At 39.7% G+C, this 22,659-nt stretch overlaps 1 protein-coding gene across 1 annotated transcript; it reads left to right on the forward strand.

Moving 5' to 3' along the window:
* Nucleotides 1-336: 336 nt before the first annotated feature.
* On the forward strand, nucleotides 337-22,440 carry GSPT1 (G1 to S phase transition 1). The gene is made up of 15 exons (XM_069870349.1): nucleotides 337-765; nucleotides 9,175-9,222; nucleotides 9,611-9,652; nucleotides 10,339-10,566; nucleotides 11,545-11,578; nucleotides 13,041-13,118; nucleotides 14,733-14,913; nucleotides 15,218-15,372; nucleotides 16,813-16,953; nucleotides 17,689-17,782; nucleotides 18,109-18,189; nucleotides 18,719-18,892; nucleotides 19,328-19,417; nucleotides 19,822-19,990; nucleotides 20,699-22,440. Exons 1-15 carry the CDS (start codon nucleotides 483-485, stop codon nucleotides 20,749-20,751), a joined length of 1,851 nt encoding a protein of 616 aa, XP_069726450.1. The 5' UTR covers nucleotides 337-482; the 3' UTR covers nucleotides 20,752-22,440.
* Nucleotides 22,441-22,659: the final 219 nt, after the last annotated feature.

Genomic DNA, 22,659 nt, shown 5'->3' on the forward strand with positions numbered 1-22,659 from the left:
GCTGAGCCCCGCGGGAGCGCTGGGGCCGCCCCCGCCCCGCGACGGGCCCCGTCCCGCCCGCCGCCACTACCCGTCCCGGCTGCGCGGGCGGCGGCGGAAGCGGGAGCGAGCGCAAAGGGTGACGGGAGCTGTAGTTCCTTAAGGCGCCGAAGCGGAGGGCGACTACGTTTCCCGTTTCTTCCGGGGAGGCGGCCGCGCGTGCTTGCGCAAAGCGTCATGGAGATCGTAGTTCCGGCGTCCCGTCCCCGCCGTGGTGCGGAAGGACGCTCCGGAGGGTTAAAAACTACTAAAATGGCGGCTGGAGAGGCGGCGGGGAGGGCGTACGGGAGCTGCGGGAGGCCATACTGCGCTCGCGTCGGGGCGGCGGAGTACACGCGGAATCGCCGGAGCGAGTGCTGAGTCGGTGCCGCCGCCGGCTTCCCCCTCACCCCGGACGCCGGGAGACGCTTCGGGGCCGCGGAGGCTTGTGGGGCAGCCACAAAATGGAGGCGAACGGCAGCGGGAGCAGCAGCGACTCGGCTCCCGACTGCTGGGATCAGGCGGACGTGGAGCCGGGCAGCGGCGCCGGCGCGGGGTCCGCCCCGGAGGCCGAGGCGCAGCAGGAGCTGCTCGGGGCGGCCTTCAGCCGGCAGCTCAACGTCAACGCCAAGCCCTTCGTGCCCAACGTCCACGCCGCGGAGTTCGTGCCGTCCTTCCTCAGGGCCGGCCCGGCGCCCGGCCTGCCGCCGCCCTCGCCCCCGCCCGGCCTCCCGCCGCCGCCTCACGGTACCGCGGGGCCGGGGCCATGTTGGAGCGGCGCGGGGGCCGGGGGGGCGGGATGGGGGAGCAAGATGGGGGGGCTGAGGGTGCGGAATGGGGCTCCGGGATGGGGGGCTGAGGGGGCGGGTGGGGGGACTGCACCTGCAGGAGAGGTGGGGGGCCTGGGGGTGCGGGATGGGGGCAGCGTGGGGGGGCTGAGGGTGCGGGGGGGGCTCTCTGGATGCGGGATTGGGGAGCAAGATGGGGGGGCTGAGGGTGCGGGTTGGGGGTCCGGGATGGGGGGGCTGAGGGTGCGGGGGGGGAACTGCAGCTGCGGGGCTGCATGGGGGGGGCTGAGGGTGCGGGGGGGGGCTCTCTGGGTGCGGGATGGTGGGGGGGGCTGAGGGTGCGGGTTGGGGGTCCGGGACGGGAGGGCTCTCTGGGCCCGGGATGGGGGTCTGAGGGTGCGGGATGGGGGTGCGGGGAGGGGGACTGCAGCTGCGGGAGAAGTGGGGGGTCTGGGGGTGCGGGAGGAGGGAGCTTCTCTCTCTCTGGGTGCGGGCGCTGTGCGGGGCAGGCGCGGGGGGCTCCGGGGGCGGTGGGTTCTGCGGGGCTGGGGGAGAGCAGCGCCCCTGGTTCAGGGGATCTTAAATGTCTTTTTAAGATTATATCCAGCGGTTATCTTTTTTCCGAGTGTAGTGCTGATAAAGGATTAGTAGGGGAGGGAGGCTTGTCCAGCTGGCCTCTGTCAGTGGAACAGCTTGAAATTTACCCTGCTTTTAATTTCAAAGGATCTCTGTGTATGCAACCGGTGTTTAGACTAGATTTACTTTGCATATGGGAAATTAAAGGGGAGCTACTTTTCTGTTTCCACCTCCAGACTGCAGGTTCTTCCAAACATCAGACTTGCTAGTTAACTTTCTGATCATGTTTTAAAATCGCTAAGGAGTTTGAGACCCAATGCATTATGATAGTTTAGCACCTTCCTATTTTTTCTGTAGTATTCTGTACCCTTCTTGGTATGGTATGAAACAAGCCAGGATTCCAGATACTGATTCTAGTAATTTAATATCACTAAAGTGAGTACTTGTTACATTATGTTTGTCACGATTTCCTGATGACTGTGGCTTATTATTTATTGTGTTTGGATTTAATAGATTAATTAGTCTTGGTCTCCCTAGTGTCTAAAGCTATTGGATGTTAACAGCTAAAATCTGTAACCTTCTGATATGAAGCTTTAAAATTTATGTAACAGAATATTAACCATTTTTTTGTGTTAGAATGAATGTTGGTTTAGGTGTTCTCTACAGCTGAGCAGGACTCGTGGGTTTTATCAGAAATTGTAGCTTATGTGCTATGCTGGCAGGAAATGTGTGTGCATAAAAATATATTTCCAAGAAGCCCTGGGCAGACTCTTCGGTTCCAGTTAGGATAAATGTGTATGTTAAGGTTCACAGGTGTAAAGGTAAAGTGGCTTGAGGCTGTGCTGAACATGTAAGGCACCTTTGATCAATCTTCAAAATTGATTCTAGTGTGTTTTTCAGCCATTGCAACCTGCATCTAATCTTTTTCAAAGTGTGTAATCGATACTGTGACTGAAAACTTTATTGAGGTCTTGGATGTTATTAGAATAACTTTTTTTTTTTCTCCTTGGCTACTTTCATAAGGTTTCTTCTAAGGATTCCAATATATAATCTTTTTTTTTTTTTTTTTTGTTAGGATTTAAACTACGCTTCCTCACTGCTCATTATATTTATTTCTTCATGGTTTCCTCTTCTCCCCTTTTGCTTTTCTCTCCTTTTGCTACTTCTGAGGCCTAAGATAAGCTTTATCTTTCCAGAGACTAGAGATGACTTTATTGAAGGTTTCCTGGCTGTCTGGAGTGATCAGGATAGCTTTTCTTTCCATCTTAGCTGCTGAGTACATTTCTTACATAGTTCTGTAATATATCTGGTTTGCATTCACCTGGCTTCTGTATCTTCTTTAAGGTTTAGAGTTTCGGGATTCTTGCTGAAACTCAAACTTAGATACATTTAAGATTAAGCAGAAAAAAATCCACAGTTAAAAAAAAAAACCAAACCAAACAAACAAACCCTCAAAAAATCCCCAGCAAAATCAGCAAACTGTTTCTTTTTTGACTGGAATACTATACGCTTTTCCGGGTCTGAAGTTCTCACTTTGACAGTGAGTTGTAATTGACAGTCTTGTCCTTGCAGATGTTCATATAAGGTGACAACTACTTTCCTGGCTGGGAGAACTAGGTGGAGCTTGCTCTGGAAATAAGTCAGAACAACATGGGATTAAACAGTGGTGCTGAATAGGTTACTTTTCAGCAACCTAGTTTGCTTTTTCTCACACAGGGAATTAGGTGTTCTGTAGTACTCATTACACTGTGAGGAAAAAAAAATTTCTATTTGTTGAGGTCTGTACAAATCTGTTTTTTACTGGGAAGAATCCGAGTTAATCTTGATTGTTCAGAAGAATCTAAAAAACTCTCTGTCAGTTTGAAGACCTAGGTGGCCTGAAGTTAAGTTCTAGTGAAGCTTTTGTTCTTGGAACTTTCTTTAGGTGAGGTTTTGTACAAGCCATAATTTCTTACTGATTCCAAGGATGTTGTAGGTCAAGATAAACGTTTAGCAGCACAGCATATCGAGGAATTCCACAGAACTGATCTCCATTGTGTGCCTGTAGTGTTGTAATAGTGTTTCCTTTTACGCATGCTAACTTTGTAGTTTTAGTGATTTGTATAAAATTCCTGTCACTTATTTTTAGAGCACTGATATAATGTTCACAGAACCCATTTAGGGACCAAGATGTTAACTTTCTAAAACTGGGTAACACCTGAGACCTGCAATCCAAATGTTCACTGTTGACTTTGCTTGGGGCAGGATATTGAACTATATAACTTCTTGGGTCCCTTCCAACCTGAATTGTTCAATGATTTGAAGCATGCGGTGGTTGTGGTAAGAGAAAAGTGTCATTACTACAAAAGTAACAAGAACAGAAAGTGTGTGATGCAGCAGCTAGTGTGAAGAAAGATAGCATTTATCATTTTGTTGATTGTTAGTGCTGCTGCTTGATTTGGTAGCTCTCTTGACCACTTCAAGTAAGTTTCTGAATATATTTGTTAATGACTACAGTTTAAACAACTTGCATCTACACTCCTGAGCCAAGCAAACGTCTGGCTTAAGATTAGGTGCCCTTTGGATTGCTTCACTCCACGAATGTCCTCACTTGCTTGCAGTGGTTGCTTCTGAAATAGCTGTGTTCAAGCATTTGGGTGTCCTCAACCTTCAAATGCTGTAAATAACTGGATATAGCATCTGTTTTTCCTTGCCCTCCTTCTTCTTGACCTTATAGCTAGCTGGCACATCCATATATTGCCCCTGCCTGCCAATCAGAAACAAAAGGAGTTTCCATGTCTTCTGCTTCAGTTCTGAAACCTATAATTTCGAGAGTAGGATGACAAGTTAGCTGTGTCATCACATTGCCCAAAACTGGTCATTGCTTGCCTTACACCATTTTCTGTAGACGGTATTTCAAGACTCTTCAACAGTTCAGTTCTCAAGAGAGTTCATGTTGTATATGAATTTGCTAAGAAGGTCTTGTTTGTTAAAGAATCATAGAATCACCAGGTTGGAAGAGACCCACCGGATCATCGAGTCCAACCATTCCCACCAATCTCTAAACCATGCCCCTCAGTACCTCATCCACCTGCACCTTAAACACCTCCAGGGAAGGCGAGTCAACCCCCTCCCTGGGCAGACTGTTCCATTGCCTAATGACCCTTTCAGTGAAGAATTTATTCCTTATGTCCAGCCTGAACCTCCCCTGGCGGAGCTTGAGGCCATTCCCTCTCGTCCTGTCCCCTGTCACTTGGGAGAAGAGCCCAGCTCCCTCCTCTCCACAACCTCCCTTCAGGTAGTTAGTCCACCTAGTGGTCCACCTTTGCAGAAGCTGTCACATTAAAGGATTAACACAGTTTATTTGTGTCAACGTTTGAATAGCCATATGCTGATGATTTCCTCACAAGTCGCGTGTTGACAATGCTCCTGTTAATACCTCATAACTGTAAACTTGAACTGCTTGCATGACAGCAAATCATTGTCGTATTGTGAATCCCAGTATAGGGTATAAATCCTTATTATCAAAGAAACCCTTGATTTGAGTCATCACTTGATTATCTAGAGCAGCGTTCTGTGCAGCAGAGGAGCTGCACAGCCTCTTTGAAAACAGTCGGTGCAGAGCGAGGCTTTATGTCTTGGTACTGATGTGCCAGATGATCAGATGTAATATGCCTGAGAGATGCAGTCAAGGTGCCAGTGTATTACACAGATGTCCTCTGTCTGCATCTCAGCCATCCCCAGGAAAGTAGCCAGGATTGTGTTGCTCATGTTAGAATAATTCATCGTGCTTGTGACTCCAGTGGAAGACAGACTAGATGAACTGTCCTGGAGTTTACCTGCGGTCTGCTGACCATGTGTAGCACCCTGGTTTGGACTACTGATTTAACACGTTTGAAAGCACGATGCTTTATTACTGTATTAAAGTGAACTTAATTAAAGTGAACAAAAAGTGATTTCAGGTAATTCTTGGACTCCATTAGCAATCTGATTTTACAGTTCTGCTTTCAGAATTTTGGGATTTCTCTCCTGTGATAACACACAAGTAAGAGAAGCAGCTGATTGAAGCTGAGATAGAAAGTTGGTTTTGTTTTTTATTATGAAGAAATAAAGCAGTCGAAATATAATCAATGAAATTGATGACTGTTTTGAAGAGGTCTATATGAAGATGACGCTGATTGAATTTCAGTACAAAAGTTAGTTTAGGACAGGTGGTGCAAAATTAAAAATGTGTTCTCCAGAACAGTCTGAGAATTTTTGTGTAAATTTTACTATTATGTGTAAATGTTAGGATCTGGAGCTTAACCTGCTAAAAAATCCATGGGGTGCTTAGATTTGGGTTGTTTGGTTTTGTTTTTTCAAAAAAAAAAAATTCAGTTCATATGGGGTTATGAGAGATCTTGATTAGAGCGTGGAGTCCTTAACTGCTCTAATACAGAGCTTGATTTCTTGACTATCTGTCTCAGAAGTCAAGTTATCAACTGACCACAAATACTTGGCCTTAAGGAAAAGGGGTTTTCATTATATTCCCTGAAAATCCCCATAAGCTTTCTTAGATTTAGGTGTGAAGAAGCATGTGGGTTTTAGATAAGATAAACTTAAGGTGTGTCCTCGCTAGGGAAGGAAAAAGGTGGGTCTTTTGCTAAGCTAACACGTGGTAAACTTCCAAGAATACATAGCAAATGCTATTTTTTGTGGATTTTACAAGGTCAAGTTAAAACCATTAAAGCTGCTTTTACATTGGTGGATTTTAAAAACTGGATGTACATCTCTGTGTGCACTGGTGAAGCTGGGGCACGGGCTCTGAAACAGGGCAGAGACAAGAAAGAAAACAATTCTGGATTGAAGTTAACTTTCAAAACAACATTATTACCGTGAACTCCTGAAAATGTTTTCTTTCTGTATGTTTTAAAATACTGAAAATATTAAATATTTTTGAGTTCTAGCACTTATTTGTGCTTAAAGTATTTGTTGTCGGTTTTTTGTTAACCAAGAATCTCTTTGGATTTTTTAATTCTCATTTTCATGCTCTGTGTATTTGACTCAGACTTTTATTTTTTACTCTGGTGTAATTCCCATTACGCTTTTAAATGGGGGGGGGCAGCAGGCATTTGTTACATAATTGATGAAAACTGTTGAAACTTATCAGACTTTACACTTACTGTGTAAATATGTACTGAACTCACACCTACAAAAAGGTGATGGGAATCCTAAGGTGGGTGTCATGTGTTTCTTTACTCTTCAGCCTTCCGGGAATTCCTGGGAAGGAACTTGATGCCTGTATTGGAGGAGCAACAATAAACTCACGATACAGACCCTTAAGTGCTATAGAAAAGACACTTCTTTCAAGCTGAATTTATGGGGTTTTTTTTTTTTCTTTCTTAAGGCTTTTAAATTTTAAGTCTCTATGCCCTGTTGTGCAAACAGTTTCCTGACCCCTGTTGCCCGCCTCGGTTGTCCAGTACCAGAACTGTCTAGGGCCTTATCAGCGGGGCAGCAGAGCGGGCTGGGAGCTGAGCACCCTGTGCAGAGCAACAGCTTGCGGCCTCTCAGCATTTCTGTGGAGGCGTTTGCATTGTGGCTCAGGTAGCTGTGTCTGAGGAGTTACCACTCAGCCACTGAACACTATCTGCTTGTGTGGAGACATCTCGGCTTATTCTGCGCATCTGGTAAATACTGAGTTACATAAAGGTGGAAGTTAATCATTACTGCTTTGCGCTGAAGTTTGATTTTAATACTCTATTTTGATTGCAGTTATTCTAATACTGGTAGGTTCTTCAGTTTTTGGTCAGATGAGCTGCTTTTGTGGTGCTTCAGTAGTTAAACGTGCGCTAGGGCTGACAGGAGAGAAGAGGTGACAAAGAGCAAAATGCAGCCACCCAGCTGTCTTAAGAAGCAGTAGGATTGCATCCTCCTTTCCAGCTGATTGCCTGAAGGATGCTTTTACAACAATCTGTTCACTTCCATACAGAGCAAATAACAAATCTAACCCTTTCAAGTCAGAATTTTTTCTTGTATATTTGTTTGCAGTGTACTGGTGCCTGAAATAACCTGAAATTGTTGATCAGTAGTCAACAGTTATGGGCTGAGGATGTCCTTATTTTTATCACTTAAATCCTATTCTTTTTGTAATTAAGATTCAAATAATGTAATATGTTTTTCATTATGGACAGACTTGAGGAGTGAAATGAAAAGCTTATTGAAATGATCTTGTAATGAAAATATTTATGCATCTCAGCTGTAGTACATGTGAAATAGCCAACAGTCTTCTGATGTGTTACAAAACAGAGGCTTTAGGTTCGTACCTAGATTCTGTGCCACCTGCTTACCACACTCCTAAATGGGCTGTGTTGAGTCTTTTCCAGCCCTCAAATGGGAGTAACATATCAACCCTTACAAGGAATCTCCAGGTATTCTATTCTTAATGCTTTTACTTACTACATCACATAATTCTCTTAAAGCTTTGTTCCTGTTGTTTTGGGACCCTGGCGTACAGATCATAGCTGATCTAACGCAGGAGCGCAGGGAACCTGGTTCAGAACAGTTTCCTCCCCCATGTTGCTGTGCCCCCTCCTCTGTTTGCTGCTGGTCACTGGGTGTTGTGCTGTGACCCACATTCACCCTGCCTGCAAGCTCTGTCCTCTGGCCCTTTTCCAGCTTTTGCAGCACTGCTCCAGTTTATAGAAGTCTACAGCAAATACGCAAAGAGCACAAATGCAAAGAGGCTTAGTATCAGGCCCTTCTCTGTATGTTTTTGTTCTTTTGAGGGGATTTGTTTCCCTTTAGGTTCCATCATACATGTAGAGCAAGTAATGGTATAAGATATGTGTTCTTATAATGGGATTGAAGGAGAGCTAAATACAGCTAAATAGAGGATATGAATTTGGTATGTGGCTGAAAAAATAAGATAACTTCTTTCAAATAATTATGGGGTTATACCAAGAACAAACAAAATGAGCTAAGATTTTAGGAACACTTATAGAAGGCCTCTTGATCTTGTGGAATAGTGTTTGGAAGCGTCGAGTGTGGTAGTCGTTAACTGTAACGTATTACTCCTAGTAGGTTTAATAATTAATTATACCTCAGCATATAGTTTAGCAGCATGTTTTAGTGCTTAAGAAGGCTGAGTGATCTAGCCCAAAAATGTAACCTGTGGGTTTGATGTGCACATGCCTGGTGAGACTGCATTCTGAGTAATGTGACTGTATTATGGTGTTTAAGAGGACTGGCAAATATACCAGGCATGTGAATGAACTTATCATCTCTTGACCCTGATAACTATGGAAGATCTTAAGAATTTATTCTGAATAGCTTGTTTCAATTTTCTACTCAATGCCCGTGTGAAACTAAGGCACGATAGCCTTGTAGATATGCCTGGAAGCTGAAGCTGGCAGTTGTCATGCCACATGTGCCTTTTTTCTTTAAATAAAATGAAACTGGTTTGACACTTTTAAACACCAGTTGGGTAGTAACACTTGACAGAGCCAGCGTGCCCAAATAGGATTGGCAGGTAAAATACAATGTATAGAAAAATTGCTTCCTTGAAAACTTGCTTCAAGTGTACGTTCCCATGTGTGGGGAGGGGGGAAATTGTTTTTAGAACTGGCATATTATTTTCACACCTTCTAGGCAATGTTCTTTAGAAGTATTTGTGCATGGAGGCTGTATTTTGTGCTGTTTTCAGGGACAGAGGTGTTTTTCCTTAAATACACCATTTGCAATAAAATTGGGAGAAAGTTTTTTATGCCCGAGTGTAGAAATTGCTTACGTCAATGTATTTAAAATGTTAAAAACGTTTTTTTTTCCTCTGCAGGTGCACCTGTAGAGACTTCTCCAGAGGAGCAGACAGCCTCTTGTGAAGGTAACTGGTTTTGTGTTCAGACAGTGTGCACCTCCTTTAAACGTGGTTTTTAACAAATTATTGCAAAGAATCTCCTTTTTAAAAATCATTATGAACCTTTTCCAGACTTTATTTTCTTTATACTCATACTGCTGCTGTGAGGCAGTGTAGTTAACTGTGGGTATTTACAATGGTGTAGCCAGTTGAGCAGGGCACGTAAAGACCAGTTGTTCTATTGAAGGTCCTGAAGCAGAATTTTTTTCAGTTGTATCTGTGTGTTAAGTAGCATTGGCAAGTGCCTGAACATCTGAACTATCCTTTTATTAATTTAATCACTCCATTTTTCTGTGTTCTTGATACTGTCATGGTAAGTATGTGTCCTTAATGACTACTGTTTTTTCTTCCGTAGATTCAAATGCTGCTGTTAACATGGAAATTTCAGAATCTGTTGGTAAGATGACAACTGTTCTGTTTCAGTATGATAGTACTAGAAAATACTACTGCAATGCTTTTGCTGAATCATTGCAAACAACATACGTTATTGGGCCTTTACGTTTTTGGTCCTTACTAATTTTCCTTGAAATTGGATTGGACACTGAAAAAGCATCAGTTCATTATTAAAATTTTTCATATTACAAAATAGTCCCATTAATGTGTGAAATAGTGATTAACAAAAGAAGTGGTGGAGATCAGTAATATGAGTGATCAGAACATGGAAATCTCATCTTTCTTCTTCTGTTTGTATGGCTTCTGAGAGAACTTAAACCATTACCCCTCTCCTTTTCTGTTAAGTATATGGTAGTGTGTGCGTCTGCCTATGGATTCAGACCAGCACAATGGTCTGAGTGGTTCTTCAGATTTGGTTTTTTTTCCTTTGTAGAATTGTTGCCTGGTTAAAACAGAATTCCCTTAATCCCTGTGAATCATAGTTTTCTGATGTTAGCCCACAAGCTAGTTTGGAAGCTCCCGATAATAGTTATCTCTGAAACAAGCAGCAGTTGCCCATTCGTGTGCAGGAAGACATGGACAGAGTGGATAGTTGTTCTTTTGATTGCGTCTTTGGGGCAGGGGCTTTTCCCCATAGTCATAGCTTTTAATTTAATTATATTTTCATCTTTCTAACTGGTTAATTTTTAGTGGAAAATGGAGAGACAGAAATGTCCCCAGAAGAGTCATGGGACCACAAAGAAGAAACAAGTGAAACAGAGCTAGGAGGTGGTCCTGCAGGGGATGCGGGGCCTTCTGAAGAAAGTGCTCAGGAAATGATGGAAGAGGAGGAAGAAATACCAAAACCGAAATCTGTTGTAGCACCACCAGGTGCTCCTAAAAAAGAGCATGTAAATGTAGTATTCATTGGGCACGTAGGTAAGTTTTAAGTGAATTAAATAATTGGATCTGTCTGTTGTGTGTTACCTAGAAATTGGAGGATTAGAAATTAGTCCTGCTTTTTGTAGGGATGTATGTATTCACTGTGTCTTGAGGTTAATAGGCATGTTCATTCTAATGAAACTCCTCTGGAAAAATTAAAAAGCTTAAAGAAAGTCTTTCAGGATAGAGCGCCCGTGTGCTCTGGGACACAACAGTGTCTGTTTGTCATGATTTCTCAAGTACCTGCTCCTTTGACTGCTTAAGAGGTGTACCCAAGTTTATGATCCAGAGATCAAAATTGGAAAGCAGTGCTCCTCTTCTGCTTGTTCTAAATATTTTTAGGGTTCTTATTAATTATTAAATTAATATATTATTCAAAATTTTAAAAATTGTAGAGGTGTAAACAATAGATGAACACAATTCAGAGGAAGCATTTACAGCAAAATGTAGTTTCAACAAGCTTCAGGAAAGTCTTAGGTGGTGTCAAAATACAGAAGAATTATTGAATCAAGTAAATTCTGTGTTTTCATTTGTATATTTTTCTTGCACCTTAACGTAGTCCTTGTGTAAATTCAGAATGGAGTTGTACAGAAAAGAGGTGGTGGGCAGAGGTACCTCCGGTATTGAAGGGCAGCCTGCAGAAGCTGGGGACAAGGGAAGCAGGGAAAGGGCTTTTACAAGAGCCTCTTAACACATGCTATTGCTGGATCACTGCTTGTTGAGGTGGTTTTGGGTTTGTTTTTGGTTTTGTGGTTGATGCCAAGTTTACATGTATGAAAACTAAATTTTCAAAATTCTGTATAATTGAATTTAATTGAATTGACAGTGAATTATGGAAACGAGAAGCTGAGACGTGCTTCAAAAAACTTAATTACAGTTAAAAATCGTTGAAAATATATTAGATAACCTTGTTTGTAGATATTTTCTTGTTTTTCTAGAATTTTCTTTTAAATTGTGAATGACTTTTTTTTTTAGATGCTGGCAAGTCAACTATTGGAGGACAAATAATGTAAGGAAACTTATCAAGTTTGTAGATTTGCTCTTGTGAATTAAGAATACATTAAGTAAAATGAGTAATATTTTCTTTATGGTTTATTATTTTTATAATAAAATACTTGTCATCTTGTCAGCCTAGTTACTTATCTTTGTAACTTCTTAATTTGAGCAAATCAAATCTTATCACTACAGGAGTTTCACTTAATAGAAACAACTATGCAAAAGCATACATTATGAAATTTAAATGGAATCCCTTTCCTAGAACGTGATTCTGGTTTTGTTGTTTAAAAAGCTGTTTTATACACTTTGTTAAACTTTGTCCTTTTTGTGAAGATTAAAAAAAAAAATGAATATCCTTATCCCCCGGTACTAACATTGTCAGGCATAATTTGATTTCAAAATTTGAAATTACTATAGCTTATCTTTTAAGTCTATTTTAGAAACAGTACCTACAGACTGCAGTATTTTTATGAGACAAAAGTAATAAATGCAGCTAGATCTTTGCAGCTTGTACAAAACAAGAAATGGAAATTATGCATGAAGGAATAGATGCTGTCCTGCTCATGCAACCTATTTCTGTGATTTTAAAATAATCTTCTCAGCATAAGTGGGAGGACTTTGTCTTGGCATTTTCATCTTGTTTTGTTTTGACCAAACCGGAATGTTGGAATTGTCATGCTGCATTTAACCTTGTAGTTCACATTAGAGCAAATTAGCATTTTGTTATCTGATGTGTCTGAGTATTCTTCTTGTACAAGGAGACGCCTATTCTTAATAATCCTACCAATGTGTTATGTCCCTAAAGCTTTTTGTGGTCTTTTATTTTTTGCAGAATATCCTTTTGTTATACGGGGTAGGGGGGAGGAACTGGGTGCTTGTACCAACTTTGTCATTATAGCTTTATTCACTGCTGTCATTAATTTTCCTTATAAACTAAGTCGATTGCTGTTACTAGAAGATGAGGTAGAAATATCTGAGGGGAAAAAATATAAAAAATTTTATGTAAGAAAAGTGTACACTTCTTTTCATAACCAAAATTTCTCTTAAAATATTTTTCCTTGTTCTATCTAAAAAGAGTGAAATAAAAAATATTTTTCTTTACATTTCAGAAATGGGGGGGAGGGTGGAAAATTCTGTTGCATTTTTACTTAATTTTGAAGTGTTTGGTTAGTCTCAGAAATAGGCTTAACAGCTATAGTTCCTTTTCAGAACTTGCCTCTGCAGGACATTTTACAATTCGGGTTAAAAAGAGGCATTCCTCATACTCGGGCTGAAGTGGTACTGGTGTACTTTTACATTTCAGACAATGGTGTGGCTTTTTGTGTAGAAAAAAATTTCACTGCTGCTCGCATCAGGCTGTTCCAGTTTTTCAAAATAATCCACAGGGATTGTATAAGTATTTAACTATTTGCAAGTATTGTTCTGCTTACGTCTAACTGCACTTTTTTGGGATTTTTTTCACTCACCCTTCTTAGGTATTTGACAGGAATGGTTGACAAAAGAACACTTGAAAAATATGAAAGAGAAGCTAAAGAAAAAAACAGAGAAACATGGTATGAACTTACTGAGGATGCTTTTCTCTTTGCACTGTGATGAAAATGGGGAACTGTTTTTCTCAGTCTCTGTGCCTGTAGCGCTGCCTTCCTGCTGGAATAGTTTTCAGCTACAGTGGTGGGAATCTTGTTTTCCTCCAGTACTACTTTAACTGAAACTATACAGAACAGTGCAATTCATGTTGGAACAGGTTTTGCTGCACTGATGCTTTGGTAAACTTTGTTGGTAAAGTAATACGAGGCAGACACTTTCCTCAGGCAGCTCTTGGGGTCATTCTCTCTGTGTCCTTCATCTATAAACAGCAGACAGGTATCTATAGGACAGAGATTAGAACTGTCCATTTGACAGATATGAGACGAGAGTGAGAAGGTAGTTTTGTCTGTCAACTTCTGTCTCACTTTTCTATGAATAAATGCAGGGTCCTCGGTACTTGAATTGCCTCCAGGCAAGACAATGCTGCTGTCATGTGGATTTTTGGAGGGCCTCTTGTTATTTTTGGGTTTTGTTGTTGTCGTCTGGTTTGTTTTTGTTCTTGTGTATGAGTGTGTGTATATACAGAACATAGCAGCCTGTTTTCTCCTTCAAACAACTCCTGGAAAATTGGTTTGCCTTCTGAAAACTTCTTATTTTTGCTGTGGTGGAGGAAAATAGTGGTTCAAAGGGCTCTGGAAAAGAAGCAGCCAAAGACTTCCTTAGGGTTAGAGCAGCAATGGAGCACTTGGGGAGCGGACGTTGACCTAAGCTAAATGTGTTATGTCTGAGAGAGGGAGATGGAATGGGTGATGTATGTTCTTTTTATGAAGCAAGCATCCACCTGTTGGGAGTTGACCATAGTAATAAAAAATACAGGACATTGCTCAGAAAAATAGAAAGCTTGAAAGAGAGGTTTCCTCTTTAGAGAGTGAGTTGGAGGAAGTGCATCCTTGAATGCTGTTATTATTTAATGAAAGAATATCATCATGATATACAACAGTGTGATGTACTTCTGTGCCATTATCAAAGATCTTTTTAGCTGACTTCATATGTTGAGAGTCTCAAGATTTGAGCAGTTTTACTTCGACTCAAAAAGACTATCTGTAGTGCAGAGTTGACATTTCAGTCAAAAACAAGTCTTTCCCTAAAAAACCCGGTGTGCAAGAAGGATTTCCCATCCAGCTAGCACACGTGAATTCCTGCTTGACCCTGGCTAGCTGAGGAAAACCTGACTTTTGGCTTGGCTGAAATCTTCCAAACTAATTTTTAGTTAATTCTGCTGAGTAAGAGGAATTGTTTTATATTTGAACCAGAGGTGTTTCTCAAAGGCAAAGCATAAAGTATTTGAGATCAGATCGTACCTGGAGAACTTAATAACTGAAAAGAGATTTTTAGAATTGCATCCTTCTAGGTATGCAAGGGAGAGCTAGCACTGGGCACTACAGCTCACTATATATACATAAAATATTTAATAAAAAGTCACTATTGATCTTGGAAATGCCTAAGTTCGGTAATGGCTGAGGTGGTTAGGTGGTTAGCACCAAAAAAGGAAAAACATTTATGATGAACTACTCGCCATACATAAACTTAGTAAAAATTAATACAAAAATAGAATATTTGGGTTGGGTTTTTTTTTTTAGGTACCTTTCATGGGCCTTAGACACAAACCAAGAAGAACGAGACAAAGGTAAAACAGTAGAAGTGGGTCGTGCCTATTTTGAAACTGAGAAGAAACACTTCACTATTCTAGATGCTCCCGGCCATAAGAGCTTTGTTCCAAATATGATTGGTGGGGCTTCTCAAGCTGATCTTGCTGTGCTGGTAAGAACAAGTCATATTCTTCTATTTTGGATATGCTGTGGAACTAGGTTTTCTATTTTAATTTTTGCTTGCTTGTTTACTCCTTTTGTTTGTTACAGCGGGGCAAAATTTTCAAATCTTAGTCTACAAAGTTGAGCAGTTTTTGGAATAACTTAACAGCTTCATAAAATTGCCCACAGGTGTCATGGGATTTTTGTGTTTGCGAGTGCAGAAGTTATTTTTTAATAAGGCAGCATTATCCATTGTCAGTTGTTCTGTTGAGAGAATTGTATATTTTTTTATTAAAATATGTATTTTTAATTAGGTCATTTCTGCAAGAAAAGGAGAGTTTGAAACTGGATTTGAGAAAGGTGGACAAACAAGAGAACATGCCATGTTAGCAAAAACAGCAGGTGTAAAACATTTAATAGTTCTGATTAATAAAATGGATGATCCAACCGTAAACTGGAGTAATGAAAGGTGAGTTTAATGCTTTAAAAATAAGATATTAATTATAAGATACTGAAATAAAATAATTCATAAGTATTTTTCTGCATCCCATTTTTGCTGAAAGAATGGGAGACTGGTGAACTAAAGACAGTTATCAAAATTGCAGGAAAACCAGAAGCACGGTGCCAAGGGACAGTGCCACTCAAGGTTGAAGGTCTACACTGCTTTAAAACATTCACTTTCAACTGTTCGGATCCATTCAGCCATATCTAACAAAACCATGCATTCTAACATAGTTCAATTGCTGACTTGGAAACTTTATACAGAGCCTAAAAGGAAGTGATTGTTTTCTATGGTTTAGTTTGCCACGTACTTGATTGCTTGGCCACATTTCTGCTGAACTCCTAGCTTAGATTTAGTGAAAACAGTGTTACCCTGTTCACCTTATGTGTCTACCCTGTATTATTTGGAGTTGTTCTTTTATGACAAGCTGAACGGGGTAAGCAAATAATATATTAAAGTGGTTCTTGATTACAGTCTGAGAAGGGGGGAGGAGGGAAATCTTGCAATGAAACAGCCCAAGTAAAAGTACCTGGGAAGTCATTATGTTGTATTTAAATAACTAGCAAAAAAATATATAGTTATTCTTTTCTCCCTTAACACTGAAATGTTGTTAAAGGGTTTTATTTTACTAATTGTCGAAACTTAAGCCTTTTTATGGCTTCTGTCACATCTGCCTTCTCACCCCTTTAAGCTGGATGCCAAGAAGTGTAACTTAGTCCTTCCCTAGGGATACTTATGATACTAGAGATAATGACAGGATACAGTTTTCTTCTACAATGCAAGAAGAAGAGTTGTCAGGGAACTTGCTGTGCTGTCAAGAACGGTGGAAGTTTTTGTGGAAAGCTATGAGGGTCTGTGCAACCTCAGAGCATCAGCTGAATATACTAAGAGAACAGGCTGTGCCCAGGTGCACTGTCTTGTCCTGCCCCAACCTTCTGACAGGATGGAATTCAGCTGAAAATGACTGAGAGGAGGAAGCGTAACAGAAATAAATAGAATTAAGTCCTAGGAAATTACGCAGGGGGATCAAGCCACCGCTAAAGTGAAAGCCTGCAGCGTGACCTCAGCTGTCTGCTTGGTCTGTCCTGCTATGGATCTCCTGCTCAAAAGCAGATCTGGCATGAGCTGCTACTTACTGAGCCTGGTAGTTGTACTAGCAGAGGAACATGGAGAAAACTAACGATGTTTTATGGAGCTGAGGAATGAAGGGGAACAGACAATGCTAAGTTGTGCTGAAAGATTGAGGAGAAGATGCAAATAGGCCACTAAGCTTTATTAGGTTTGCTTGCTGCTTACAGAATAACTGGTAAGTATTAAATGTCTGTTTGCTATTGTATCTTTGAAGTACGGTACTGTATCATGTTGGAATAATTGAAACTTACCTTGACCTGCATGTCATTTTAATAGATATGAGGAATGTAAAGAGAAACTGGTGCCATTTTTGAAGAAAGTTGGCTTCAATCCCAAAAAGGATATCCATTTCATGCCCTGCTCAGGACTGACTGGAGCAAACCTTAAAGAACAGTCAGAATTCTGTCCTTGGTATATGTACGTATCTTAAATTAATTTCTCTATTTCAGTATAAGTAAATGCTGCAGTGATGCTAGGAAGTCATATAGCATGGTTCGTTGTAGCTGCGTTCCAGAGTGCTTGAGGGAATACAACAGGGCAACAAGGACACAACCATGCAGTGAGCCAAGTAAAAACACTCTGCTAACTGCAGGAGATTAAAATTAGCAGTAGCATTAGCGTTATTCATTGGCTTTGAGAGTTTGAGTGCCATACTAGCCCTTGAATTTTCCAGTGATGCTGCAGCTGACACGTTGCTAGAAGGAGTAATTGCTTGATGTGTACAGTTTGCTTGAAGCTGTATTATAATTGGTGACAAGTCATGTCTCTCAGTGGGTGCCATGTTTTCCAATATCATTCATAGGAAGGTAAAACATATTACTGAAAATCATGTTTGGACCTAGCTTATGGCTTAGTATTTCCAAAACATATTGCACATCTAGCAAGATTCACAAAGGAATAATGAATTTATATAAAATATTCCTGTAGTATAACTTAATGAAACGTACTTCCTTGGTATTAACATGTTAGCTAGGGTAAAATGAATGCTAATGATGGGACATTATGATAGATTTAACTGTCTTAGGGGTCATTAGTCTTGATGATGATGGAATGAAAACAGTTCCTTTTGTTGGACTGCGTTTATCTATTTTGAGTGATTTTTAAATAGAAGAGTACTCACAAAATTGACATAAATGCCTTCTGCTCTTCTAGTGGATTACCGTTTATTCCATACCTGGATAACTTGCCAAACTTCAACCGTTCAGTTGATGGACCAATCAGGCTGCCAATTGTGGATAAATACAAGGTACAAATAAAAACAATAGCATTGAAAATATAAGTGGACTGTTTTCAGAAAGCAGTGGATTATTTACTGTAATTTTTGAGGGTATCAGGTTTTGCTTTGGTAAGTCTGCATTTCCAACTGTACAATAGAGGCAGGGACAGGAAGGAAATAATTTTGGCATTGTAGGAGACACTTAAAATCTAATCTTTAATGAGAACAGTTTCCGAAACATAAGTACAGCAGTGCTAAACCCTCCATAGGGTTAAGTAATCTCACAGTTAAATCATAAATAGAGAAGACTTCTTAGAAAAGTGTTTTCAATTTTCATGTAATTTCTTTTTGTGAAGGATATGGGCACTGTGGTCCTTGGGAAGCTGGAGTCGGGCTCTATTTGCAAAGGACAGCAGCTTGTGATGATGCCAAACAAGGTATGGTGAGGTCTACATACTGATGTAGGAAATAGGTTTTGCTGTTTGTTTGGAGAGCATTAATATACATTTGGGATTTTTATCATCTTCTCCAGGAAAGCTTGGAGAATATGGGGATTCTGGGATTTTCTTGATTGTGCTGATATTCAGGCTGTTATATTTTTAAAGTAACGAGTCTATACAACACTGTGGCTTTTGCATTCTTCTTAGATAATACACATCCATTGCATCTCTTATCTGTTTCTAAGTTTTAAACTCATTTGACTTCTAGGAATAGTGGGTATTTTTGAAATTTGCTATCCATTGAATATATACTATAGAATTACATTAAAATATGTGTGATTAAATGTGCCGTTTTCAATATTAGTATCTTATCATTCTAATATTTTAAATGTTGTGAACCTTGCGGAACTGAATAATTAATTTTAAATGTGATCGAATTGTTTATTGAAATCCTGTTGTATTAAAATGATCTTGTACCACACTGAAATATTCACAATAGAAAAAAGGCATTTTTGCTTTCTTTAAGCACAATGTGGAAGTTCTTGGAATCCTTTCTGATGATGTAGAAACTGATTCCGTAGCCCCAGGTGAAAATCTAAAGATCAGACTGAAAGGAATTGAAGAGGAAGAGATCCTTCCAGGATTTATTCTCTGTGATCTCAATAACCTCTGTCATTCTGGACGCACGTTTGATGCCCAGGTAAGATAACCAGCATTTGATTGCTGGATAGATGGGTAAAAAGCATTAAAATATTTTGCTTGTTTCACCCAATATAAACTCCAGTAGTTTGAAGTCGCAGTTCAGATCTCTTATTCACTATCATATCTTTAGATTGATAACATCATATATACCTAACACACTGACACCGTTAGCTTTGAGTTTTGAAAGTACAGTTTGTTTGGAACGTAACTTCTCAATGAAGTTTTAGATACCTATAACTGCGAAAGCAGGATCTAGTCAGGTTCAATTTTATACTGTTGTATTACAGACAACTTGATTATAAATGTTTTCTTTCACAAAACTTCGCTCTGTGTTGTTCAATTACGCATTTTAATGTAGCTCTGTATTTGGTTATTCTCTGCTCCTTTATAATGTAAATGAGGAAAAATGCACTTATTTTTAATTGTTTTACAGATAGTGATAATTGAGCACAAATCCATTATCTGCCCAGGTTACAATGCTGTGCTGCACATCCACACCTGTATTGAAGAAGTTGAGATAACAGTAAGTGTCCTTTTCAGTTGTGAGGTGAATATAGACGATGTGTTTGTTGGGGTGAGGAGTTCTGTCGTGACTTAATGTCTGTGGAGCAACCAGTGCAACAAAGCTCCAGCCTTGAATGGAATCTTTGGTCAGAACTGTAAAACAACCAAAAATGACTTAACCGCTAGCATAAGCCCCCTGAAAAGCACATGGTAAGTCACGATTGACTCTCTTATGCAGTAAATATAGAAGGTGGGTTTGTTTTTTTCTGACTTAATTCTAAGTATTTTCTTTCTTAGACCACCTCAGTTTTGTTTGGGGAAAAGAAACACAACCCTTATTTTAGCACTCACATCTATTTTTTTAAATTAATTGTTATTTTAAAATTTTTATTTTTTTTATTTTTTTATTTTTTTCTTAAACAGGCCTTAATCTGCTTGGTAGACAAAAAAACAGGAGAAAAAAGTAAGACACGGCCCCGTTTTGTGAAACAAGATCAAGTATGCATTGCCCGTTTAAGGACAGCAGGAACTATCTGCCTTGAGACATTCAAAGATTTCCCTCAGATGGGTCGCTTTACCTTAAGAGACGAGGGTAAGACTCCCTTGATCAAGAGTTACTAACTGCTGCAAAAACGTAGTTATTCCAAATAGGAGGTCGTGCATGGCTATGAGGTACTAAAATGCTGGTACCTAGTGGAAATCACTATCTAAGTAACAATGGAAAAGTAAATCTAAGCAAATTATTATTGTGCAGAGTTCTTGCTAGCAAGTGTGGTTTATTTTAGAGGAATAACACACAGAAATGTGCACTGTGAAACGAGATTTAATTTGAAAAATTACCAGCATTGTTTCCTTAGTGCATTGTGAAACGTCCACCTAAAATATAAATACCAGACTTTCTCTGTTTAAAGTTAGAAAAGATAAGGGGGGTTCTGTGTTGCGCTTTAACTTATGCTCACCCTGGTAAAACTCATAGATTTGCGTGACATCTTTAAAATCAATTACCTTTAAAAGCAGTGAACAGATCTGGTAGAACCTTCTCCTTCAGTGAGTATAGAGCAGGCTTTCCACAATCCATATTGTTTTCTTTATGGTGAGAATAGGACTGTTACTATTTTTAAGATTTTTATTGTGCTGTTAAAATACACCGATGCTTTCATTCTACAATACAACCATTTGTATTATTTCCAATACTATGGAGAGCCTGTATTTTTGGGGGAAGGTTTCATGTTCTTAGACACTTAGACATTCCATTCTTTACCCAATGTATGTAACTCTGCTATTTGTCTCCTTGGTTTAGGTAAGACCATTGCAATTGGAAAAGTTCTGAAACTGGTTCCAGAGAAGGACTAAGTGTTTTTCTCAATGACCCCCGCACAATACTGTGAGGAAAATCGATTCTGAAAAAGCCTACTTCACACCGCCTTCTTATTTTCTGCCCATTGATAAACTTCTCCCCATGTTTTGCAAAGACAGCAAACTTCACAGCAAAGGTCCACATTATGTCAGCTTTCTCATATTGAGAGCTCTGCTATGCCACTGTTGAATTTTCCCAAAAAGAATTTTTTTTTTTCTCCCAAATTCTGCTTCCTTGGAAAGATTGGGCAATAGCTTTGTAAGTGATGTGGACATAATAATTGCCTATAATTATGAAAATCTAAAGGATTTTTAATGTTTAATTTCCCCCAGCATATATATTAAGACCTCTTTTTCCAGGAAGATCATTCAGAGTGTGCGAGTGTGTGTGCACATGTTACGAAGATGACTACCATGTTAATAAACAATTCAATTTGAAATCTTTTTCGGTATTTGGATTGCTTTTGAATAATCTTTTTTATCCAGATGTAACGCAGTTGCATTAGCTTTTTAACTTTCCGGTAACCTAGATACTTGGTTACTTGGACTTTTCTAAACTCCTCAGCCTCCCCACACACACAGTTTTAAATGAGGCTATTGGGCACTCGGCCAAGTTTGTATTAAATTAATTAAGTTTGCTCCTTCCTTTCATTGAATGCATTCTTGAAATGAAAAAAAAAAGTTCATGGAATGTGGCACCTTCATTAGCTTTACATTTGTTAATACCTTCAGCAAATTTAGGTTGACTTAACATCATTACTAGACACATTAAGTCAATTTTAAAGGCTAGAACTGCATATTGTGTCTATAAAAATTCAGCATTATTAAATTCTTAACTGCAGAAAATGCTAACAACCAGTAAATCGGTGAAACTTGCAAAAATGAGAGAATTTGTGGCTATAGTGCCTGTTAGTATTTATAAGAGCTGCATTTTGTGGGAGAACTGGGCCAATTAAAAAGTGCCAGTTATATAAGTTACTCAGTTCATGCTGTCTTTAATTTAGAGGGCTGGATAATCCTTGCTGTTTTAAAGATCAGTCTGAACTGAGAGGGGGAGAGACTATTTAAATCCCTAAGAGTTTGCACATACTGAAATATGGGAGGGTCAGAATCAAGCACAGTCTGTAAATTTTTGCATATCAAAAAGCAGCGTAAGCTTGTGGAGACCAGTGAAGTTTTTCTTGAGAAATTAAAGCAAAACTGGTTCAAAATAAAGCTTACTCAGTACAACTTGAAGGAGCTGCATAAAAAAAACCCACTTCAGCTGCACTTTTAAAGTGGACTATCTACAATTGCTATCCTGATTCCTACGATTAGGATGAAGGCTAACAGATTATTTTCATTTCCCAGAGTATTAGTAGTAAGTATTAAAAGGTATCTTCAGAGCTTCTTCAGAATGTCGTAAACTAAACATTTTCAGTTGTACAATTGTGGCAAGCCCATCTCTTCCCCCAAAAGTTTACAGTCTAGTGACTGTCTCTGAATTCACAGATAATTCAAAACTGAAACAGATTTACCTTTTTGGGGTTTTTTTCGTTTGTTTCTTTGTAACTGTGGAACTCCCATTCATTTCACTTACAGCTACATTGTATGGACAGAAGAAGTTATTGTCCTTCAGTTTCATATGACTACACTTGTAGCTACCGTAATGCATGGAATTTAAATAAATTTTATTATGTCTGCAAATCTCTGGGCTTTTTTTTTTTTTTTTTTTAAATCAGAGTTTAAAAGTAACTTTTTTTTTTTCCTACCAAGTGAACAAACCCCACAGTTCCTTGGGTCTGAAACTACTGAAGAAATTAAATGCCAAGGAAATTTACTGTCTTGTCCATATTCTGGATTGATTTAAGATTTCCACCTATCTGACTGTTTTCTTGAAGTAAGCTCATGGATTCAAAATTCGCA

Source organism: Phaenicophaeus curvirostris, chromosome 16 (genome assembly GCF_032191515.1).
Source record: "Phaenicophaeus curvirostris isolate KB17595 chromosome 16, BPBGC_Pcur_1.0, whole genome shotgun sequence".
NCBI lineage: Eukaryota > Metazoa > Chordata > Aves > Cuculiformes > Cuculidae > Phaenicophaeus > Phaenicophaeus curvirostris.